Here is a 20,027-nt window from a genome sequence, read left to right as displayed (position 1 = left end):
CTAGCCTCCAACCTACAAATCTACAAACACAGATGAATTTTCACTCAGGAAAAAGGAACCCTGCTTGGCAGAACCTGATCATGAGCAGAACCAGACTTCCTACCCAATGCCCTCTGTCTGGCATTGAGATTTCTGCTCCATCCTAGGCACATGAGTGAGATATTCAAGGTATTCAAGATACTCGAGGTGGAAGGGCTGCCCTGAGCTTGCAGCTCAGGTGTACAACCACTCTATTTTCTGCATGCCTTGGAGCTGCCACCACAGAAGCTTCCCTTCAGCATGTACATACCCCACTCCTTTGCAGTGGGGCAGCCCATGGATTTAGAGTGCAGCATGAGGCACAAGAACTGCACAGCTCCCAGAGCCTGCAGGCTCACTTAGCCCTGACTGCTGCCTTAGATTGGAACATTCAGGAGATGTCGTGGGAATGACACAAGATGGGAGCCCATCTGCAGCAGCCAGCTGCAGGGGCTGTGGAAGGATTGACATGCCATAAATCAGGAAGACAAACAACAAGGCAGAAGACACTGCACCCAAGTGTCTAAAAGGCAGCTTCCAGCTCACAGCATGTCAGGCACAAAAACTCATCCATTTGCACACAGTGCTGTGCCATATAGCATGCATCACTCCCATCATATCCTGCTATGAAGGGTCTCCTCAGCTGCAAAGATTAGATATGAGGACCTTGATGGGGCCTTGACAATTTTAAACCACATCACTAGAAGTGCCAGCTTAGAAGTGTTGCTGCCCTCAACCCTTTCTTCTATCAAGAGAGATGAATCTAGGCCTGGACATACCCACAAACTGACACCTAAGCTGCAAGGTAGGGACGTGAATCAGTCTAGTATCCTTAGCTCCCTCCACTCACGTGCACAGTTCATGCCTATGTTAACAGCCAGCAATTCCTGGCTGGGTATGGTTGAGGTTAGGGAAATGAGCTGTAGCAAAGGATACACTGTAGAAGGGTTAGAGGGCTTCAGTGCAGCTACAGAGTCATGTTAGCAACACTCAGAGCTCACCCTCTGCAGCTTGGAGAGTCTTGAGTTCATGGCTGTTGCACCCACATCCAGCTAAAGTGCAAACACAGGGCATTGAAAAACTCTGATCCAAAAACGTCATCTGCTCCACAAACGCCATCTCCTACCACAGAGACTGGGGGAGCTGACACTCATTTCCATCCAGAAAACTTTCTGAGAAAGAAATGCTCACAAATGCTTGTGCAGGGCAGCCCCACCCAGTGAGGAGTCTTGTCTCCAGAAGGAATCAGTGCCTGTTCCCCAAATACCTTTCCTCCCCTAGCTGCTTGGGAATTACTGGCATTTCATTGTTCCATTTCACAAGCATCAGCATGATCTGCCTCCATAACTCACAAAGCCAACAGCTGGGCCACAAAGAGGATCCACATCTTCTGAGTTAGTGAACTACATCACCTTCCCTTTACCCCTTGGGGAATCCAGATCCTATCTGAACCTGGCCAAACCCAAAGAGCTGATAACTACTCAGTCGATTTGGAGGATTCTCTCTCTTTTCCAAACAGAAACCTGAGATGGGAGATTTTATAAACTCACCACCTCTCTCAGTCAAAGTAGTAAAACTGCTGTAGATTGTCAGCTGGGTGCCCTCAAACAAAGAAACTGAGGGCACTTTCTCAAGTGCATTAAATACCCAAAATTAAAGAAAAATATGACCAAGTAAATTCAGGTTGAAGATGGGCAGCAAGACTTGTCCTCCGGAGCTGAGACCTGCTCTTGCCTTTGATTCTGCTGCCATCTCCTGACCAAACACAGTCATTTGGAAACAGCCACTACTGTGCTTAAGTGCAAGACATCCACCACCAGCTGCTTTCTCAGAGCTCCAACATTTCTCAGAAGAGAAGAAAACTTTATAAGGTATAAGTCACTTCTTTCAATGCCACAGACTATGCTGTAGCAGTCATAGGGAGTGTCCATCAAGTTTAGGGGCAGCCAGGAGGCAAAGCATGGGTTCTGTTGGGCTCCCTGTTCCAGAGAGCCACTGTATTGACTCAAATGTTCTGATAGGGACAAGAACCCATGGCTACTCCACATGCTTTATGCACGATAATGTCTCTACTTTCCAGTAACAAGCAGAGCTCTCCCCTCTGCTGCAGGAAGCCAAGCTCAAGGACAACCGGCTCTCTTGACAGCTTCCAGCCACAAACTAATGGCTCAGCATCCAGCCAGCCAACTGTTAGTGAAGAAAGAAGCAGCTCAGGAAATCCCCTTGGCTCCACCTGGCCCAGGGTCACACCCTGCCTCCCCCACTCACCTGCTCCTCAGGGTTCTCAAACGGAATCACAAGCACCACGTCCCCAGCCTTCAGCTGCAGCTCGTCAGTGTCAGTGGCCGTGTAATCGTGCATGGCCTGGACCTGCAGGGACAGAAGGAGCACTTTGAGCACTACAGCCTATGATGCCACCTCAAACCAGACCAAATGTTATGAGCCTCCTTCAGGGCTCTGGCATTCTTGCACTTTGAGCAGAACCCACAAAAAAAAAAAAAAAAAGGAATGACTAAAGCAGAGAAGTGTTCCTATAGTAAGATAGTATAAATTCTCACTTTCAGGGCATGACACATTTGTGCTTTCTTGCTACCACACTCCCTTATGCACATTAAATTTGTGGCTTATTCTCACCCAAAATCACTCCTTCCTCCATACCTCTGCTGGAAGCAATCTTTGGCATATTCAGAATATGCACCAAACTTCCCTGTCTAGTCCAATACTTTTCTCTAGTTAATCCTGGCTTTCTAACTTCTCCAAACACAGAGTTCTCTGTTCCTGCTGGTGTTCCCAACTCTTCTCAGTCTGGCACTTGCACCAAAGCTTAATTTTCCTGTCAGGAACACAACATTTTATCCACTATTCAGAGTCTGTGACCAACACCACCACACCACCAAGACAGAAACCACTGCAGCAGAGAGAACAGGTTTTGCTGCACAGTACGAGACCTTTAGATGCTGATGCTCTTATATAATCCTTTGAAACATCTGGAAGTCCATGAAACTGCACTGCTGGACAGGAAAGTTTCTCTCTCCTTCAACTTCCATTCTGCCTTTCTACGTGGCCTAGCCCATGGCCATGCTGAGTGAAAGCAGTTAATGCCTTACAGGGAAGGAAAAAACCGTCACCAGGAACTTGATGCTGCACAACCACACACTCACCTTGAACAGAAATCCTGGGGGCATGTCAGCTCTCTCAGATGATGCAGCTCCTTCCACAGTGCCATTGACGGTTGCAGGGAAAGTTTCCACAACAACAGCAGGCAGAGAGCTCTGGTAGGCATTGGCAGTGAAGGAAGGGAAAAAAAGTCATTGAGAAAAGAAAATCCAAAACTCAAACTCCAAGTCCACCCTGGAAGATCCAGACCCCAACCATCCTATGGCTTCAGTGGGTTTTCCCAGCACACCAGTCAGCAACAAAAACACCCCAAGAGACAGCAGAGGCAGCAGTGAGAAGGCAGGGTTGGTGACTGCTGTCTTGCTCTGCCTAAGGCTGCAGAAAGGCAGGGATGAGTTGTAGGTTTCCTGAGACCATAACGCCTGGCATTTCCCCGTTGCTGTGGTCACAATGCAATCTCATAGAGCCCTCCTGAAGCAGACAACTCAAATGTGACAGCCTGTAGGAACCAAGCTGCCATGAGATGGGGTGTACCCCTATCCCCTAAAAGCACAGCAGTGTCACCAAAAAGAGAGGAAGCCTTGATATTCAGGAGACACAGCCAGAGCCCAGAGGACAGGGCAGGTAAATAATCCAGCTGACAACACAGCTTAGGAAGCATGAGCTATGGGCTGACTTCATAACATGGGTGAAGGGACAGTTCTTTTACTGAATTTTCCAACAGAACTTCTCCCTAAACATTACGCAGACAAAATGCAACAAGTAAGCCTGGTCCCTGAATAAGAGCATTTTAAGTCCTCCAGTGGCAGCAATGTGTTTTTCCAAGCAGCAACAAAGCTCTTTTCCCAGCCCAGCCTCCCACATGTGCTGTGTAACAAAGGGATGGACAAAAGGGAATGCTGTCCCTTGAGGTGTTTACCGATCCTGAGTCAGCTTCAGCTTTAGATGCTTCAGCTCCAGCTGCTGCTTCTGATCCAGCTGCTTCAGCTCCTGCACGGGCTGCTTCTGCAGGCTGCAATACAAAAGTCATCCCGGTAGGGAGTTACTCTCATTCCAGCCACACGTGTGTGCAGCAAAGTGCAGCCCAGCCTGCCCAAGTGCTCTGTGCCACTGTCTGAGACATCTGCTGACTAACAGTGAGACACCGAAGGATCTGCTACATTTTTGTCTCCCCCTTTCTCTCTAGCTCATGGAAATCACAACAAAGCCAGAATCCCTCAATTCCAGCCACCCAGTAGGCAGTAATTCAGAGGCAATCAATGAAATGCCAAAGAGTGCCTCTTTCTGATCACACAGTGCCTCTGTGTGCCTCTTTCTCTTCACGATCTAAACTGCAGACCTACTTTACACACACACACACAGAGTATTTATGATTGGATCTATATTTCCCACTTGTAAGAGAATACAAGTTCTCTTGCACACAAAAGAGCAAGGATCTCTCCATAGTCTACTTCCAAGGATCAACAATCAAGAATATTTAAGTACTCGCCTTCTCCCAGAAACAAAAGAGCACGGCAATAATGCGTCCAGATACGGAATTTAGTCCAGACCCAGCATCAATGACATTAGCACTGAATCAACTTTCACTCCCTTCAATTTTGGACAGGCCCAAAGAGTTGTGAATTTGGATTCTGTTGTGAATATTCTATTACTAAGAATTTTCTATGAATATTCCACATGCAATGTGTAATGCATTTGTGTTGATGGAAAGTTTCTACTGCACAAAAACTGCCACCACCAAGAAGATTCAGTATCACCCAGAAATCACTGCCTGGCAAAGACTGTTCTAAAAAGCCTGGGGACTGGGGTTTCTGTGCACAACAAAAGACCAAGCAAACACCTGTGACAGGCTTCCAGTGGTTCAAGTTTTTATTCTCCCTTGTCTAGCCAGGTTAACTCTTTTAAACACAAAATTAAAGATACTAATTTGCTCCTCCCAGAAATTGCAACAAGGCAGGAAGTATGTTGGATCTGGTAGCACCAAGGCTGCAAATCAGTCCCTTGGGAGACTGGCCAGGCAGTGTCTGGGAAGACTCCCAAGATTTGCTATTTTTAATACATGGGAATACCCAGCTTCAGCATACCTACATGCCTCATACCTTTGATAAACACCTGTTGTGCTGCTTCAGCTGGGATAGTTGATTTTCCTACTAATAGCCGGTACAAGGGCTGTGTTTTGGATGTAGGATGAAAATAATGTTGCCGGCACTGGTGATGTAGTTGTTGTTGAGCAGTGCTTACACCAAGTCAAGGACTTTTCAGCTTCACAGGCTACCCTGCCAGCAAGGAGGCTGGGAGGAACAAGGAACTGGGAGGGGACATAGCCAGGACAGCTGACCCCAACTGTCCACAGGGGTGTCCCAAATGTCATCACGCTCAGTGTATAAACTAGGGGAAAAGCTGATCAGGCACCATTGGTTAGAAATGAGCTGGGCATCAGTCAGCTGGTGTTGAGCAACTGTTTTTCATTTGCCTCTCTTGAGGTTTTTTTGGGTTCATTTATCTCTGTTATTTTCCTTTTCATTACAATTATTATTATTTTTCTTTACTTAAGTTGGTCTCATCTCAAACCACAAGTTTTCTTACTTTTACCCTTTCAACTTTCTCCTCCATCCCACTAATGGGAGAGAAATGAGTGAGTGGCTGTGTGGTGCTTAGCTGCCAGCTGCAGTTAAATCAATCACTGAATGCAATCATACTCAAAACAAGGCATTGTCCAGATTCCTTAAGTTTGCAGTTCTCATAGTCCAAACCTCACAAAACCCCAGAGTAAAGCAATCACCATGGTAAACCTTAAATGTACACCCATCTGGCTACTAGCCATGCACTAGCACAATGCTCCAAGCAGCATTCTAATAAAAGCAGCAATAAATAAATAAATGCTTGATTTAATAAAATGCCATTACTTTACCTTCAGCTGCTCCAGTGGTGTCACATAACACATGCAATCCTCCCCTATCACATCCTTCCTCATGTCTCCCCATCACCTTATCCACAGGCCTATACTGCCAGAAGATATTATTAAGAGTAGAGCTGTTCCCATCCTACAGAGGATTCCCTCAGCAGCTTTGGTAGTGCTAAGGTAAATATATGCATATGAAATGCTACAAAGGATTCTCCTGTTTAATTAGATTCACTCCCAGGTTTTTATTTGGGTTCAGTGAAACTGGAACTGGGACAAAATGCCAGGCCAGCTCTATCTGACCAAGCAAGAATTTTATACGGACAAATGAAAAGAAGCTCAATGTGACGGTTTGTGGGGTTTTTTTAAGCAGATGATTTGCAAAAATAGTATGGAATAATTAGAGAAACTGGATCTAAATTAATCCCTTGGATTTCAACAAAGGACATTTCAGCTACCAATTTTTCTATTTTATATACCTGTGGGGCATCCTGAGGCCTATAAAATCATTTTCAGTCATGGAAAGACAGTACAGGGAGAGGAAGAATTGCTCACTGCTGTTACCAGGTTTAAAAGCTTTGCTTATTCCAACAGCAGCATCATGCACACCAAACGCACATTTCCCAGTCTGCAGAACTAAGTCAGCTGTGCTGCACTCAAGTTTCTATGCAGCTGTTAACCTCATGGCCTATGGGACTAAGGAACCACAAACATACCTCCTCTCATCAACAGCTAAGAACATTTATAACAAAAACACTTCAGAAGACTTGAGGAGGAAGATTCCCCAGCTGTAGGAAGCTCTGCTCTTTGTGTATGGTATGCCACGATGGGAATTGGTAGAGTGTGAACACCTTGACTGGTAGCATTTCCTGGTTGAGCAAATTCTCCTTTGGGTAAAATCAGTTTGCAAAATGAAAGAAGTGGTCCAAAAAAACTTTTACCAGCCAAGACTGTAAGCACAGCCCAGTCAGATACAGTCATACCTCACCCCTGCCCATTCACCTGAAAGGAATGAGATTTTTCCTAGCCAGTCTCTTCTTCCCTATGAAGACAGATTGACAATGCACATACAGATGTTAAACACTGATGGTTGATAAAACACACAGGGGAAACCTTCTTCCTTGACATCACCTACGCCCATGTGAAGGACAGTAGTAGCTACAGTGAGTCCTCAGGCCAGGGCAAATTCATGTCCTCCCAAGCAGTCACTCCAGGGGTGGTCTGGCTCTCGGGAATGGGAAGGTTGGCAGGACTCAATTCCCCAACATGAGCCAAGGCCAGGAGCTTACTCAGTGAATACAGCCAGCTCCAGCAGCAGGCCTGAGTACCCAGATCAAACATTTTCTGTCCACACTGCTGGCTGTCAGTCCGGAGGGACTCATAAGTAGTTGTGCTTGAAGTATCTCTCAAGGGGGTAATCTGCAGTAACCTGAGACCTGTCCAGGCCAGATATGTGAAGAGGGCATAAATGAGGGTCAGGTTTTTGTCCAGATGCAGGGCATGTGCAGGGTCTCCCTGTCAGCAAGCTCCAAAGCTGAGGTTGAGGCAGATGCCAGGCAAGTCTTGGGCCTGCAGTTAATTTCCAGTGTAGACACAGGGTGAGCTAATTCACATCAGCCTTTCTGACACTGATGGTCAATGAACAGCAAACACCACAGACAATTCCAGATGCATATATATCTGATGGCACAGGCAGTAATGATGAGAGGCAGCTGAGATACTTATGCATCGCACGCAAGACCAACAGGACGTAGAGAGTTTAGGAAATACTGTGTTGACGAGAGTGAGGATGATGCCACAGCAGTATTAGGTATGAGGTGAAGGTCACAGCATTATGCCAAGGGAAAGATGAGTGGGTTAGCAGGGAAAGGCAATGGGCTTGTGCACTGGTAGAATTTTAAGCCTTAGAGTGCCAGACAGACTTGCAAACATGTGGTTTGCCCTGGGGCTTCATACAAGGTGCAAAAGTGGGTCCAGCAGCACACAAAGCAACTTTGGTCTGGGATGTGCAGGAAAGAGAAGCAGTGAAGGAAAGGAGACAGGTATGTGAACAGGGATGGCACTGGCATGTGAACAGTACATGATGAGAGACAAAAGCTGTATGAATTTCTTACCTCCCATAAATCCCAAGGTAAAGACTAAGCATGTCAAAGAGCAACAAAAAAACATGTTTATACATGATTATTTCAGTGAGTACAAACATTACAGACACTGATCAGACTAAAGCAGACATACACATTCAACAGCACTTATCACTGCACGTTTTGAAAATATCCGTTAGTACATTTATACATCCCTGGGAACAGAAGATCTTTAAGGTCCCTTCCAACCCCTTAACATTCTATGATTCTGTGGTGTCTTGGATCAGTAGTAAAATAGCTCAAGCACTTCGCCATACTGCCCACCATATAGGAAATAAATCTGACTGTTTTGATAACTAGGTGGTTTTCACTATATTTTGTAGTTTGGTTACAGATAGAAATTATCGATTTTTGACTCTCTTTTAATGACTTCTGAAGCAAATAATAACTGGGATAAAACACTAAATATGCTACTGCTGAGCACTTCTGGAAAATCCACTTAGCGTAATATTTGTTGCTTGCTGGAAGGATAACAATTCCATTTTAAGTCAAATTTATACTTGTATCCTATGTCAGTTCAACCAATTATCTGAGTTCTAACCGGTGACTCAGAAAAAAAGCAAAAAGTTGGGTTTTTTAATAGCTTATCCTGACATATAGCTTGTTCTGGAAGGCAAGTAGACACAAAATGCTCATGTCTCCACATAAAGTTCCAAAAAAATATAGCTTTGCCACATTGGTGTGTATCAAATTACAATAATAACTAGTATCTTGCAGATACAGTATTTTAATTTAGGAGAATCAAATATCTAATGTTTGATCTCTCTGACAAAATAAGTTTTATTCCTACAAAGATCTGTGCCATACAGACCTACTTAATGTGATGATATTGGAGACAAACAATAAACAACACAATTATGCTTATTACAAATTTTAGTGGCATCCACAGGCAAAAAATAATCAGTACACACATATAAAATGGAAAGTCTCAGTGAGGACAACAACCATATCCAGGATGCACTTCAAAGTCTCCAATCATTTAGACATAAAATGAGGCACAGTCCACCTGCCTCTGACAGAGGACTGGACCAGGTACAGGCCAGAAGAGAATTAGGCACCTTCCTTTTTGATACCACACTGTGACAGGCAGGAAACTGCTTCTCATCTATGGATGCAGGCTGTGTCATACACAGAAAAAGAAGGGCCCCATATCATTTGAATATCTATTTACAGCTTTATTCACCTTAAGTAACTGCAGATTATCAAAGTGTCCGTTAATTGAAAAATCCATTTGAGAGCAATTTATAGCAGGAGCACAGAGCTCAGGCTGAATTTCCATCCACAGAATAATAACTTAAATACATACAGCATACAGAGGATGCTGCTCTAGGGAGGAACATACATTAAGTGGATCATCAGCATAAAGCCCAAGCACCCCACAAACACCTAGTGATAGACTGTGGCCAGGCCAGCAGCCATTTGATTCCTCCTGGACTTGCATATCCAGCAGAGAAGACCAAGGGGTCCCCATCCTGGGCACCCACACCCAAGGCCCACGTTATCATTCCAGTGGGCGCAAGTCAGTTACGAAGGGAGAAGGAACGGCGATAAGAACCAACCTGGGAGGCAGGTGTGGGGGTCTTCCCCACAGTGGCATCTGGTTTAATGGGATCAAAATCCAGATCCAACAGGCTGGCTCCCTCCTGGAAGGGCCCAGGGGCATCAAACTTGGCAGCAGTGAGGGAGAAAAGTAGTACGAGCATTAGACACAGGCGCGCGTGCGGAGTGCAGGGAGGGTGTGTGAGATCCCGGAGCTGAGGCTGCAAGCGCAGAAGAAATGGTGGCAGTGCAAACACTGGATGTGACTCCTGACTGCCTGGTGCCCACAGGCACAGGCAGTTCTCACGGGGGCCCTGTAAACCAAAGCCAAGCCTTTTCCGCAGCACTCATTCATCTTCCCAGCTGGCCAAATGAGCTGACATGGCGTGAGCACCTGATCTGCTGTGGTCAAAAGGATCACTGCCACTGACGAGTCAGAAGGACTGCTCTTCTATGTGTATCTATCCCCCACAGCTCATCCAGCTGCCTTTATACTGACAGGCCAAGACTGACTTCCTCAGCTACAGATAAAAGAGCTGCCATCCATACAACCTATCTCAGGAACATAAATCCAGGCAGAAAACCACTCAAACTGCTGTAAGGGAAGTCTGAGAGACCTCAGAGCTAACTGCTAAAGCTTTTCATTTCCTCCCACCTTCTGAGTCAGAAACATAAAATACAGCAAATCTCCCTAGCTAAGAGATTTGAATCCCTCTCCAGTTCAAAAACGCTGTTTTCATTTCTGTGCATCCCATAAACTTACACATACAAGTCTTCTAAAAAAACATAAATTTGAGATGGTTTGCTACTTTCTTCAAAGTCAGAAGAATAATTCCCTTTGAGCAATTAATGCTCTACCTGAAGACAGTGATATCACATTTGCTGATTACCATTAATAAATCGTTATGACAAAGGACACAAGCTATTAGAATTTAAAGCTGGACTATCACTTTGGTGATTTAGATTTATCTACCCAAAAGAAGATATTGATTTCTACTCAGCTTCAGAGGAAGCTGCTGTCTCTGAGAGGTCAGGAAGATTTGCCCCTGTTTCCTATGACCTCCCAGCTCACTGGCCCTACTGCTTCAGCCACCTTTTCAATAACAAATTTTGGCAGGTTGGTCTCCACAGTAGTATCAAAATCCCACAATCCTACTTCTGGAAAGTAGCAAGAGACACCATTTAATGTAAGTCTTCTGAATACCATTGACATCACCATGATTTTCACCTCTTCTAATCTCCTCTTACCCAAATTTCTTACAGACTTTTCTCTGCCTTATGAACATAACTTTGAGATCCACAGGATGAGGACAAGGAACCAAACTCTCTCATCTCACAGTAATGAGCCCTGACCAACATGCAAAAATCAACTGGCATTCTAGTAATTCTAGTATGCTCTTCCAGCACATCCAGGCCACCCACCAGAGAGGTTACAACCCCAATCTTTAGCTTTGTTTGGTAGTGAGATATCAAAGGCTGTAGCCATGGAATAGTCTTACCTGTCATTCAAGACTTGAATGCAAGGGCTAACACCCTTTACCTTTACCCAAATCTCCCACAAGACAGCTCACTGGAACTGAGACATCTAACAGAACAGCCCTGGGCAACACACTGAATGCCAGGGGCTGTTGGGCCCTTCAGTGAAGATTGTTCTGGAAACCAGAGTCCTCCCTCAGAACTCCCATCTGGTCATAAGTCACAGCAGATCCCCTCCTGGCTCAGAGCACTGATCAGGTGCAGAACAATAATGTCTAAGGGCTGGCATTCACATGGAAACACATGATACAGACCATGGGGCAGACAGAGCTGTCCATAACCATACAGGAGAAGGAAGCAGAGAAAATGATAAAGATTTGCTCAGCTGCCTGCAGTCCCCACCTTCCACCTTGAGAGATGATGTCAAATCATCTCTCCACTCTGCAAGTTTCATCTATTGCAGCGCCGAATCTAATATAGACTTCCTTCCCTCCCCACTCTGTCTCTGCTCCTCAGCAGCTGGGTGGAAGGTGGCAAACCAGAGGCAAGGGAGCAGCGTGATGCAAGGAGAAATTAAGGAATGAATCACAGATGAGCACTGATAGAGATATGGCTTGTGCTTTAACAAGCATTTAGGGAAAATATATATCCACATGTATATATATGTGTGTATATATATTTAAAAAAAGTAGATGCAGGTATGTCATGACATGGCCAGAAATCTGGTCAGGCTCCTATATACATAAGGATTGCCATTCTCCTAGATCCAACAGAAAACTTCCCACCTGGACAGCCTCTCTGGCAGTGACATTAAATCAAAGGGAAAGTGAAGAAGAAAATCTATAATTTGAAAATGTTTTTTCCTTTTTCAGGGCTTCAGAAGGTGACACTTGGCAACACTGACAGACTGTGTCAGCAGTCTTAAATGCAGGCACAGTCCTGCCCATCTAACTGCATGAGCTGCTCTTTGCAAAGAGAACTTTGGTAATTCCTTTTGGCCTTTCCTGTGCAGATGTGGGCTTTAAACCACAAAGCTCATGGGTGAAGGCACAGAGAGAACAGAAGTGTCTTCTCCCAGAACTGGCAGAGATGCCAAAGTAAGCAGTTCAGGATGTACATGAGCAGAAAAAAACATGTTTCATCCACACTCAGGATCAGTGGGTCTGGAGAGAGCAAACCACACCACAGGATATGAAGAGAGTCATAATCCACATGCACTGCTGCTGAACAAATGCAGTGACCACTTTCTGGTATCTTGACCAGGTACATTTCTCCTGTTTCTTCTATGAATGAAAGCTCTCAAAGGGCAACATGTTACTGCTTTTTAGGTACTCTCCCCTCTAAGTCAGCTCCTAAGTAATGCTTTGCCTTCTGAGATCCAATGCTGAACTTGCTTTCCTCCTTCACCTGACCAGGTTTCATGGCTTGACACCTCCAAAGAGAAGAAAGGTCTGAAGGAAGAGTTCAGAGGCAGAGAAAAATTAGGCAGGGCACAGCAGCTAACCTGCGAGGGGGTTGTCACACTTATCTCGGGGACAAAATTGTCATCAAACAGACTGATGATGTTCTCCTGCTTGATCTCCTTGGAGGGGGTGACTTTTGGAGGCGGAGGCACCGGAGGCCCTTTCCTCAACTGCATGCAAGTGAGCACATGGCCACAGCACAGACGGCGACACCCAAAAAAACCAAAGACAGGAACCAGGTTAGTCACAAAAACTGAAGGTGAGGGAAATCACAACCACTGGCACAGAGCAGGGTCCAATCAAATCCATCTGAAGAGAGAGGGGAAGGACTGAAGGGCTGAACTGAAACAAAACAAAGTAAATAACCACACGCCTCCAGAGAAGGTTTGGCATCATTAGTTACACTTCAGCCGTGGGCAAGTTTCCCTCTGCAGAGGAGAAGCGTAACACAATTAATATGCATCGACAGGACATGCATACATAATTAAAGCATGTGCAACCTTCAAAACAACCACTGGGAAGGGAGCAGACCAATTACTGAGAACATGATCCAAGAGAAGAGGCCAGCACTGCCTCCCTTTGCCATACTTACCATACCCATAGGGAATGGGAGAACAGACTCCATTTTGTCCTACAGTGAGCAGGGGGCCATGAGGACAGACTGACCTGCCCAATACTGGCTCCCTTGTGCACTGGTTTTCAGTGTGCTGTAAGAAAGGTCTGCAGGAGTTCTTGATGGCATCTCAGCTTTAGGCAAGAACAACTCAAACTCCTGAGAAGCAATGACTGCTGTGAGCCCAACTCTGCTTTCAGTTCCACCAGTGAACATTGACAGTAATGAAGTCATGTTTTCCAAATGGAGATCCCAGTGAATACATAAAACCACCTCACTCTGTCACTCTAACTAACCCATTCTAATCCCCCTCATCATGCTAAAGATTCAGCCTGACACTGCATCCACAACCCCATGGAACTCGTGGTAGATCCTGCCTAGATTAACCCATCCACATACTTTTCATACTTTGCTGTGCACAAGGCTTAATGATCATTTCTAGATCAAATCAGACTTTGAGGAGCTGCCGCTGTGTTGGAATAAATCAGCCATACAAGTTCCCAGCACCACAGCAATTCTCAGCAATGACAATGCCTTCCATTTACAATTAAGTTTTCCAGCTTCTTGATCTTCTTACTGGATCCAAGGCAGCAAGACTCAGAGACCTGACAAGGTGCACTCAGTGTATCAGTGTCAAGCTCAGATATGAAACACAGAAATCCATTACTCCTAGGCCTGTGTTCACACTCCTCCAGCACATAACTGAGTTCTACAAAACTTTTATTCAGATTTCTAAGGACATGCCCATTTTTTCACCGGATTAACCTACTTTAGATAGAGTGATTGTACATGAAAACACACTTTTATTTTTCCCCTGAATAGCTAGCATGGGGAAATAATGGAAGCCTGTTCATTTCCAACTCTTCACTGTTTGCAGAAGGTGGTGTGTCCATATTCCCCGAGAACAATCCCTTCCTGAAAACCCCCTGTCTGTCAACTGCAAGATGAGACCAGAAATTTCAGGGAAATGCTGTTCTCAGAACAGAACCACCCTCTGCAGAAATGGAAGGCTCCAACTACTTACTCTCAAGTTTAAAATATCACAACTCTTCTACTATTTATTTCTCTAATATGGATAGTCAGCCTCCTTCATTCCAATGCAATAACATCTTGGAAATCGCCACTTCCACACTATCCAGCATTACTTCCAACAGCAGTCTAAAACCACATTTCGAAGACAAGATGATTGCACAATGATGTTGGGCTATACCCATAAATTCATCATGCACTAACAACTTTGTTGCCCAAAATAAAACAAATCCTCTAAAATTCCTCTGCTGACTTGGATCTCACAGAGCTTTACCTGCCCAAATTCAACACAGGTGCATTGATTTCAAAAGTCTCATTACAGAGTTTCAGTGGTGTAACTGAGAGCAGAAGTCTGACCTTTTAAGTTTCACAGTTACCCTGAAGTCTTGTGCCATCATCAAATTATTCTGCAGAGAGCTCAGAGCATTCACTTCTTCCAAAAGACAGAAATAAACTGTTTTTAAAAATTAAATAGCAGTAAAGAGTTTGGGGTTGTTTTGGGAACAGTTAAAAATGTAGTTAACATTTATTTGATCACTCCTGGTCTTGTCATTCTCTCCACAGCCTTTGCTTACACTCTGCACTGGTATTTCAGAACACAAAGAGGCCAGAGAATTGTTCTTGCTTGTTGCCTTATGCTCCCTCTTCCCAAAGAGGGTGCGGCCCCTCAGCCTCCCTTGGAGGACCACTGAGCAAATCACTTACCCATAGGTCAGAAGTAATGATACCTGTGAAGATTTCAGTGTTAAAGTCGGGCATTGTTGAGGGAGCAGACACTTGTGTTCCCAGCTGCCTGGCAAGCTGACACACACTTGGTTTCTAGATTTTATCAGTACAGACTCAGGCTCGGCTCTGAGTGTGAAACTCTTGCCTTTGTCTTCCCTGCCTCTGGAGCCAACTCCACCTCTTAGCAGCTACTGTGAATACGGAGTGGAGCTCCTGCTCTTCACTGTAGTGATGCTTGGGGGAATGAAATAAACACAGCTGGGAAAGAGCTGCCAGGCGGTGGCAGCATTCGCTGCAAATGTCATTTCACTCTTGCCTGTGGCCATCCAAGCCCGGGCTGTGTTGGAATATCCTGCTGCCTCCTCAAGGGGTGCCTCTGGCCCCATTCCTGTGGGCAAGCAGACTGCAAGTGAAGGAGGAAGCACTTGCAGGCTGGCAAAAACAAGGGTTATGTGAGCTATTTAAAGGAAGGGGAAGAAACCAAACTCAGCAAGATAAGTCCACAGACAGGATTAGTGAAGTCTGTTGTGAACAGCTTAATTAATCTATGATTTCTTGTTCCAAATTTTAGTCAAGTTCTGGAAATCTCTGGGGAAAAAAAACCAAAAAAAACACCCATGCAACAGAAGGGCAATTCTGGATATCCCATCTTCTCTCCCTCATACACACAGCCTACTCCAAAAGTCCTAACCAGGTTGGTGGTGAAGCCATAGTTAGGCTCTGCACAGCTGGTGTTCAGAGACCCTGGAGAAATCCTGAAAAGACACTGCCAGGCATCCACACATCTCACAGGGCTGGAAAAGAAATTTTGCCACACGTCCCCTTCCTGTCCCTCAATAATCCTAAAAATCAAACATGCAGTGGAGAGAAAAATATTGTGAGAGGCTATCCAGAAACAGGAGATAAACTACCCCACACACTTGGATTTGGAATCACACTACTATGCATGAGAACAGCAAGGAAGTTCTGGGTTGCACCCATTTCTTTTCAGAGGCAGTGGGTTTTCTTACCAGTTTGACCAGAACCCCTCTTAGCTTTAATTCTTCCTGGAAGTCTACTGCTAGTGTCCCACTTACTGAGATACAAAGATTGGAATACAATGTAATTTTGGCCTAGTTACTACTTTTCCCTACTAAGTTTTTCCCCCACTCAGCAACAGAAGGACAAGAAGATGCAGTAAGTGTTTCATCTTCCCAAAGTAAAACATATATGATATGTTGAGTAGCTACATCTATTGTTTTGAACATGCTGCTGGATATTCCCTGTGTAAGGAAAGGCCTAATGAAGGCCATATGGAAGGTATCAGACTCCATATAGTAGACTATCTTCTTCCTGGAAGCCACCTAATTTCTTCATTGCATTGAAATATAATCCCTTTTCTTTTTTAGCATAATACTGTATCTTGATAGTAAAGTGAAACATCATCCAAAGTGTTTTCCTTAAAATAGTAAGCTTTTTTTATTTTAACCCTTCTGAACTACAGAAGTTCTTGAGAAGAAACTGGACCACTGAATTTCACAGGTTAATTCAAACGTAGAGAACAAGCTTCCTCACTTAGCTACAGCTCCATCGTCCCTGGATGTTCTTGGCCACCCTTTCAGACAGCAAAATGTCTTACTGGCCTTCCCCTTGTGAAGCCATTCAAAGACACTCAGTTCTTATAATATAAAGACGGAAAATAAGCAACTCGCATTCTTGGGAACTTTCTCAGGAACCAGTGGAAGAGAACAACCATCATGTTATATTCTGTGTGCTCAGGATGAGGTCTAAAAAAGCAACTGATGGATGTCTGACTCACAGAGCTTGTGCCATCAGTTGAGACACGGTCAATGTCATGGGGACACTACCTGAGACGGTGACTTTGGGATGCTTGCCCCAGGTGCTTCCAAAGTGGATGGCTCCAGCTCATGGTTGACAGTCTTGGTCTCAGGGCTGGTGATAGGAGATCCATCTGGTGGAGGCGAGGGGCTTTTATTTGCTTTCGCTGGGGTGCTGTCACTGAAGGAAGTGGAGAGAGAAAGGGGGAGAGAGGGGGAGAGAGAGGGGAAGAAAAAGAGAGAGAAGTCTGAGCCAGGCCTAGAAGGAGTTGTGCTAACCAGCACAGATCAGCGGCCTCCATTATCTCTTTGCTTCACTGCCCAGATAAACAATGAAGACATTTGGAGCTTCTGAGAAGCATCTTTGCTGAGTCACTCGCAGTCCAACACACTGCAGCAGCATTACTTTGCAGCAGGCTACTCACTAAATGCCTACAGAATTGATACACTTGCCTCAAACACAGAAAAATAAAAACAAAACAACCAGGCATCCTTAATTTTGCTAGATTTTAATATAAGTGCCCAACTGTGGGATACCCGACCTTAAGTTATAGTCTTTAATACTGGGGAAGCAGATGAGGAAAGGAGCTCAGTGCTCCTCATTCAGTTTTAAATTCCACAAGACTAGAATTTTTCTGTGTGGTGGTATATTGACATCTGCATGGGTTATGACTAATACATTCACAGCACCTGAACTAAGGCTGTAATTACAGAATATCTTATTCCTTGATGTTGTATGAACTGATTAAGCTAGTAGAGAGGCAAAGCAGCCAGAGGTTCCACAGATCATTCCAGACAGCAAAGGAACAGTGAGGTTCTGGCTACTAACAGAGATTTCTCTATTATGAAAGGTCTCCCTAGTTGGTCTTTATTCCAAGACTGTTTCTGACACATAGTCAAGAGGGATTCTTCAGGGAATTAAGACGCAAAAAGCATATGCCAATGGCATTTGTTGGTTCACAGCTTGGAGAGATTTGGGCAGATTCTTCAAAGGAATGGCAAGAGACACATGCCTTTCCCTACAGGCGTGCCCTGGCTAGGTGTCAAGTCTCTGCTTCAAAATACAGAATCATGAGAGATTTAGTAAAAAGTTGGTTACCAGAGAATGTCGACAGGGAAAATTCACTGCTGGGGGATATTTTAGCAGAAGTGGTTATAGTTTGGCAAAAACCATACACAGATGAAAATATAATATCACAGCATATTGCAAAAGGGCTGTGCAACCTCATCTACAGCGAGTGATATTTGACTCTACTTATAAAGTAAAGTCACAGTTCCTGTGAAATTCAAGGCCTTGAGAGAAGCTAAAAGAAACAGATCCTTTCCTACAACTTGAGGCACTAAATCCTGGCACAGAGCCAGCACTAAAGCAAGGCAGATCTGATTCTGCAGGGAGATCAAGTAATTTATTACTTTGCTCTGTCTCAAGAGAGCCCAGAGCCTCAAACACATCCACTCACACTTGGATGCCTGAGTTGTGGTGGTCACTGGCCAACATGCATGATGGCCTCATTCCTAAACATTTGTTTGCAAATGGGGGATAGCAAGAGGAAGAAGGGATAGCAAGGCATTTCAACAAACCTCCTCTTACAAGCAAGCATCTCATCCTGCTCAGCATTCCAGCTTTCAAGCTCCCCATCCCATTCCCTCTTCATTCACTTCACCCTCACCCATTCCCCCAACCTTCTTCCCCCATATCCCACACACACAAAGCACTTTTTCTCAGGTCCACATGCAGGTTGGATATTTCTGATGACACTGATGCCAACAGCCCACCAACATGATGCAACAAACCCAGTGACATTCTCTGCCAGCAGGTCTCAACCAGGGACACACACACACCAATGGAGAAAGAGACACATGAAGAAAGAAAAGGGAAGAGGAGAGACTAAAAACATATATGCCAACCCCTGCAGCTCTTCAGTCTGACTGAACAGTGTCCTTCCTCAGAAGTTCCCAGAAATCACTTCAATACATGGGTTCTGTAAAGAATTCTCCAAAGTTTGCAAAGTTGTGCAACAGATTAAAAGTAGTAAAAAGTAGTAATGGTTGGAGGGTGAAGGTGAAGTCCTGACCTAAACAGGAGTCAGTCACCAGGAAACATGAAAAAACATCCTCTAATGCTATAGCTTGGGGGGGGGGGGGGGGGGGGGGGGGGGGGGGGAAGTACGTATTACCTCCCTTGGAGTTGCAAGCTCTTTGAAGAAGATAGGAGACATAGTGATCTACAGTGCCAGAACTTCCCAAATGCCCAGATTACACTGGGAATACTGGGACTACTGGCAACCAGTTGGCCTACCAAAACAAGGGTAGACTTTTCTTCTAGAGACCTGGAAAGGCCAGTTCTCCCAGTGAGAAAGGAGTTCGGGCTTATTTTCTAAAGGCCATGGATCAGTTTTGTAGTGACTTATTTCCAGTGCCTGTTAGTGACTTAATTTGGAGATATATTGGTAAAAGACTCCCATGTGAGTCAGCCCATGTAGGATGAGGGGAAGAACTGTGCTGTGAGGGCCCCACACTAAAGCCTTCATTAAGTCACTACTATTTACAGCTTGTTTGATGTGTTGGCCAGTCCCCCTAGTAAAATGCCAATGCTAATTTTGGCCAAGCCTTTTTCAGCCCCCTGAGTGGCACCTTCATTCCTGCACTTGTTGCTTTGCAACTTCGCTGAATTTAGCCAGTGCAACCAGAGTCAAGTGAGATGGTCACCAGGATCCTCTGTCCTTCACATGCCCCCAGGGAGCACACACTGTCCACAATGAGCAAAGTCTTGTCTCCAGCTAAATAATTACTCCAGGAAACAGCGGAAAAAGCACAAGTGTGGGGACTCTACCTACTGACCAAACACGAACATCACAGTAAAAGCAAGCCAAAAGAACAAGGTCATTGCTCTGTCTTTTTCCTTCTCATGAGCAAATGGGAAGTGATGCCAATTCCAGGAATATCAGGCAGGGAAGGAAAAGGGGTGTCAACTTTCTTCTGCAAAAAGAAAGCTGGAAAGAGCGCTGGGTCTAATGCAGCTGAAGGAAAAGTCAAAATCCCCCAGCCTCTTTTAGTGCTGCTGAGATCCCAGACACTCCATGCTGCCTCATTTGTTCTTGAAGGGCAGAGTAACATCTGCAGATGAGCTTCCCTTGCACTTGTAACAATCCTACATAGAGGCTAAAGCCTTCTTTCCAATATGTT

General features: G+C 44.9%; 1 protein-coding gene across 15 annotated transcripts in view; it reads right to left on the bottom strand.

The window, feature by feature from the left end:
• The window catches only part of BIN1 (bridging integrator 1), a 93,687-nt gene that overhangs the window by 6,342 nt on the left and 67,318 nt on the right, over positions 1-20,027 (bottom strand). For 4 of the 15 annotated variants that reach the window (XM_066323034.1, XM_066323022.1, XM_066323024.1 and 1 more), the window contains 5 exons: positions 16,872-17,022; positions 12,698-12,826; positions 4,055-4,147; positions 3,180-3,290; positions 2,287-2,388 (listed from right to left, as the gene is read on the bottom strand). In XM_066323034.1, the coding sequence (XP_066179131.1) occupies positions 2,287-2,388; positions 3,180-3,290; positions 4,055-4,147; positions 12,698-12,826; positions 16,872-17,022 (586 nt within the window). Of the gene's footprint in view, positions 1-1,019; positions 1,071-2,286; positions 2,389-3,179; positions 3,291-4,054; positions 4,148-6,403; positions 8,176-9,673; positions 9,846-12,697; positions 12,827-16,871; positions 17,023-20,027 lie in introns of those variants that run through there. The other 11 variants (XM_066323020.1, XM_066323021.1, XM_066323023.1 and 8 more) reach the window with 6 other exon arrangements.

Source organism: Sylvia atricapilla, chromosome 7, assembly GCF_009819655.1.
Source record: "Sylvia atricapilla isolate bSylAtr1 chromosome 7, bSylAtr1.pri, whole genome shotgun sequence".
NCBI lineage: Eukaryota > Metazoa > Chordata > Aves > Passeriformes > Sylviidae > Sylvia > Sylvia atricapilla.
This window is presented reverse-complemented; position numbering and strand designations above follow the sequence as displayed.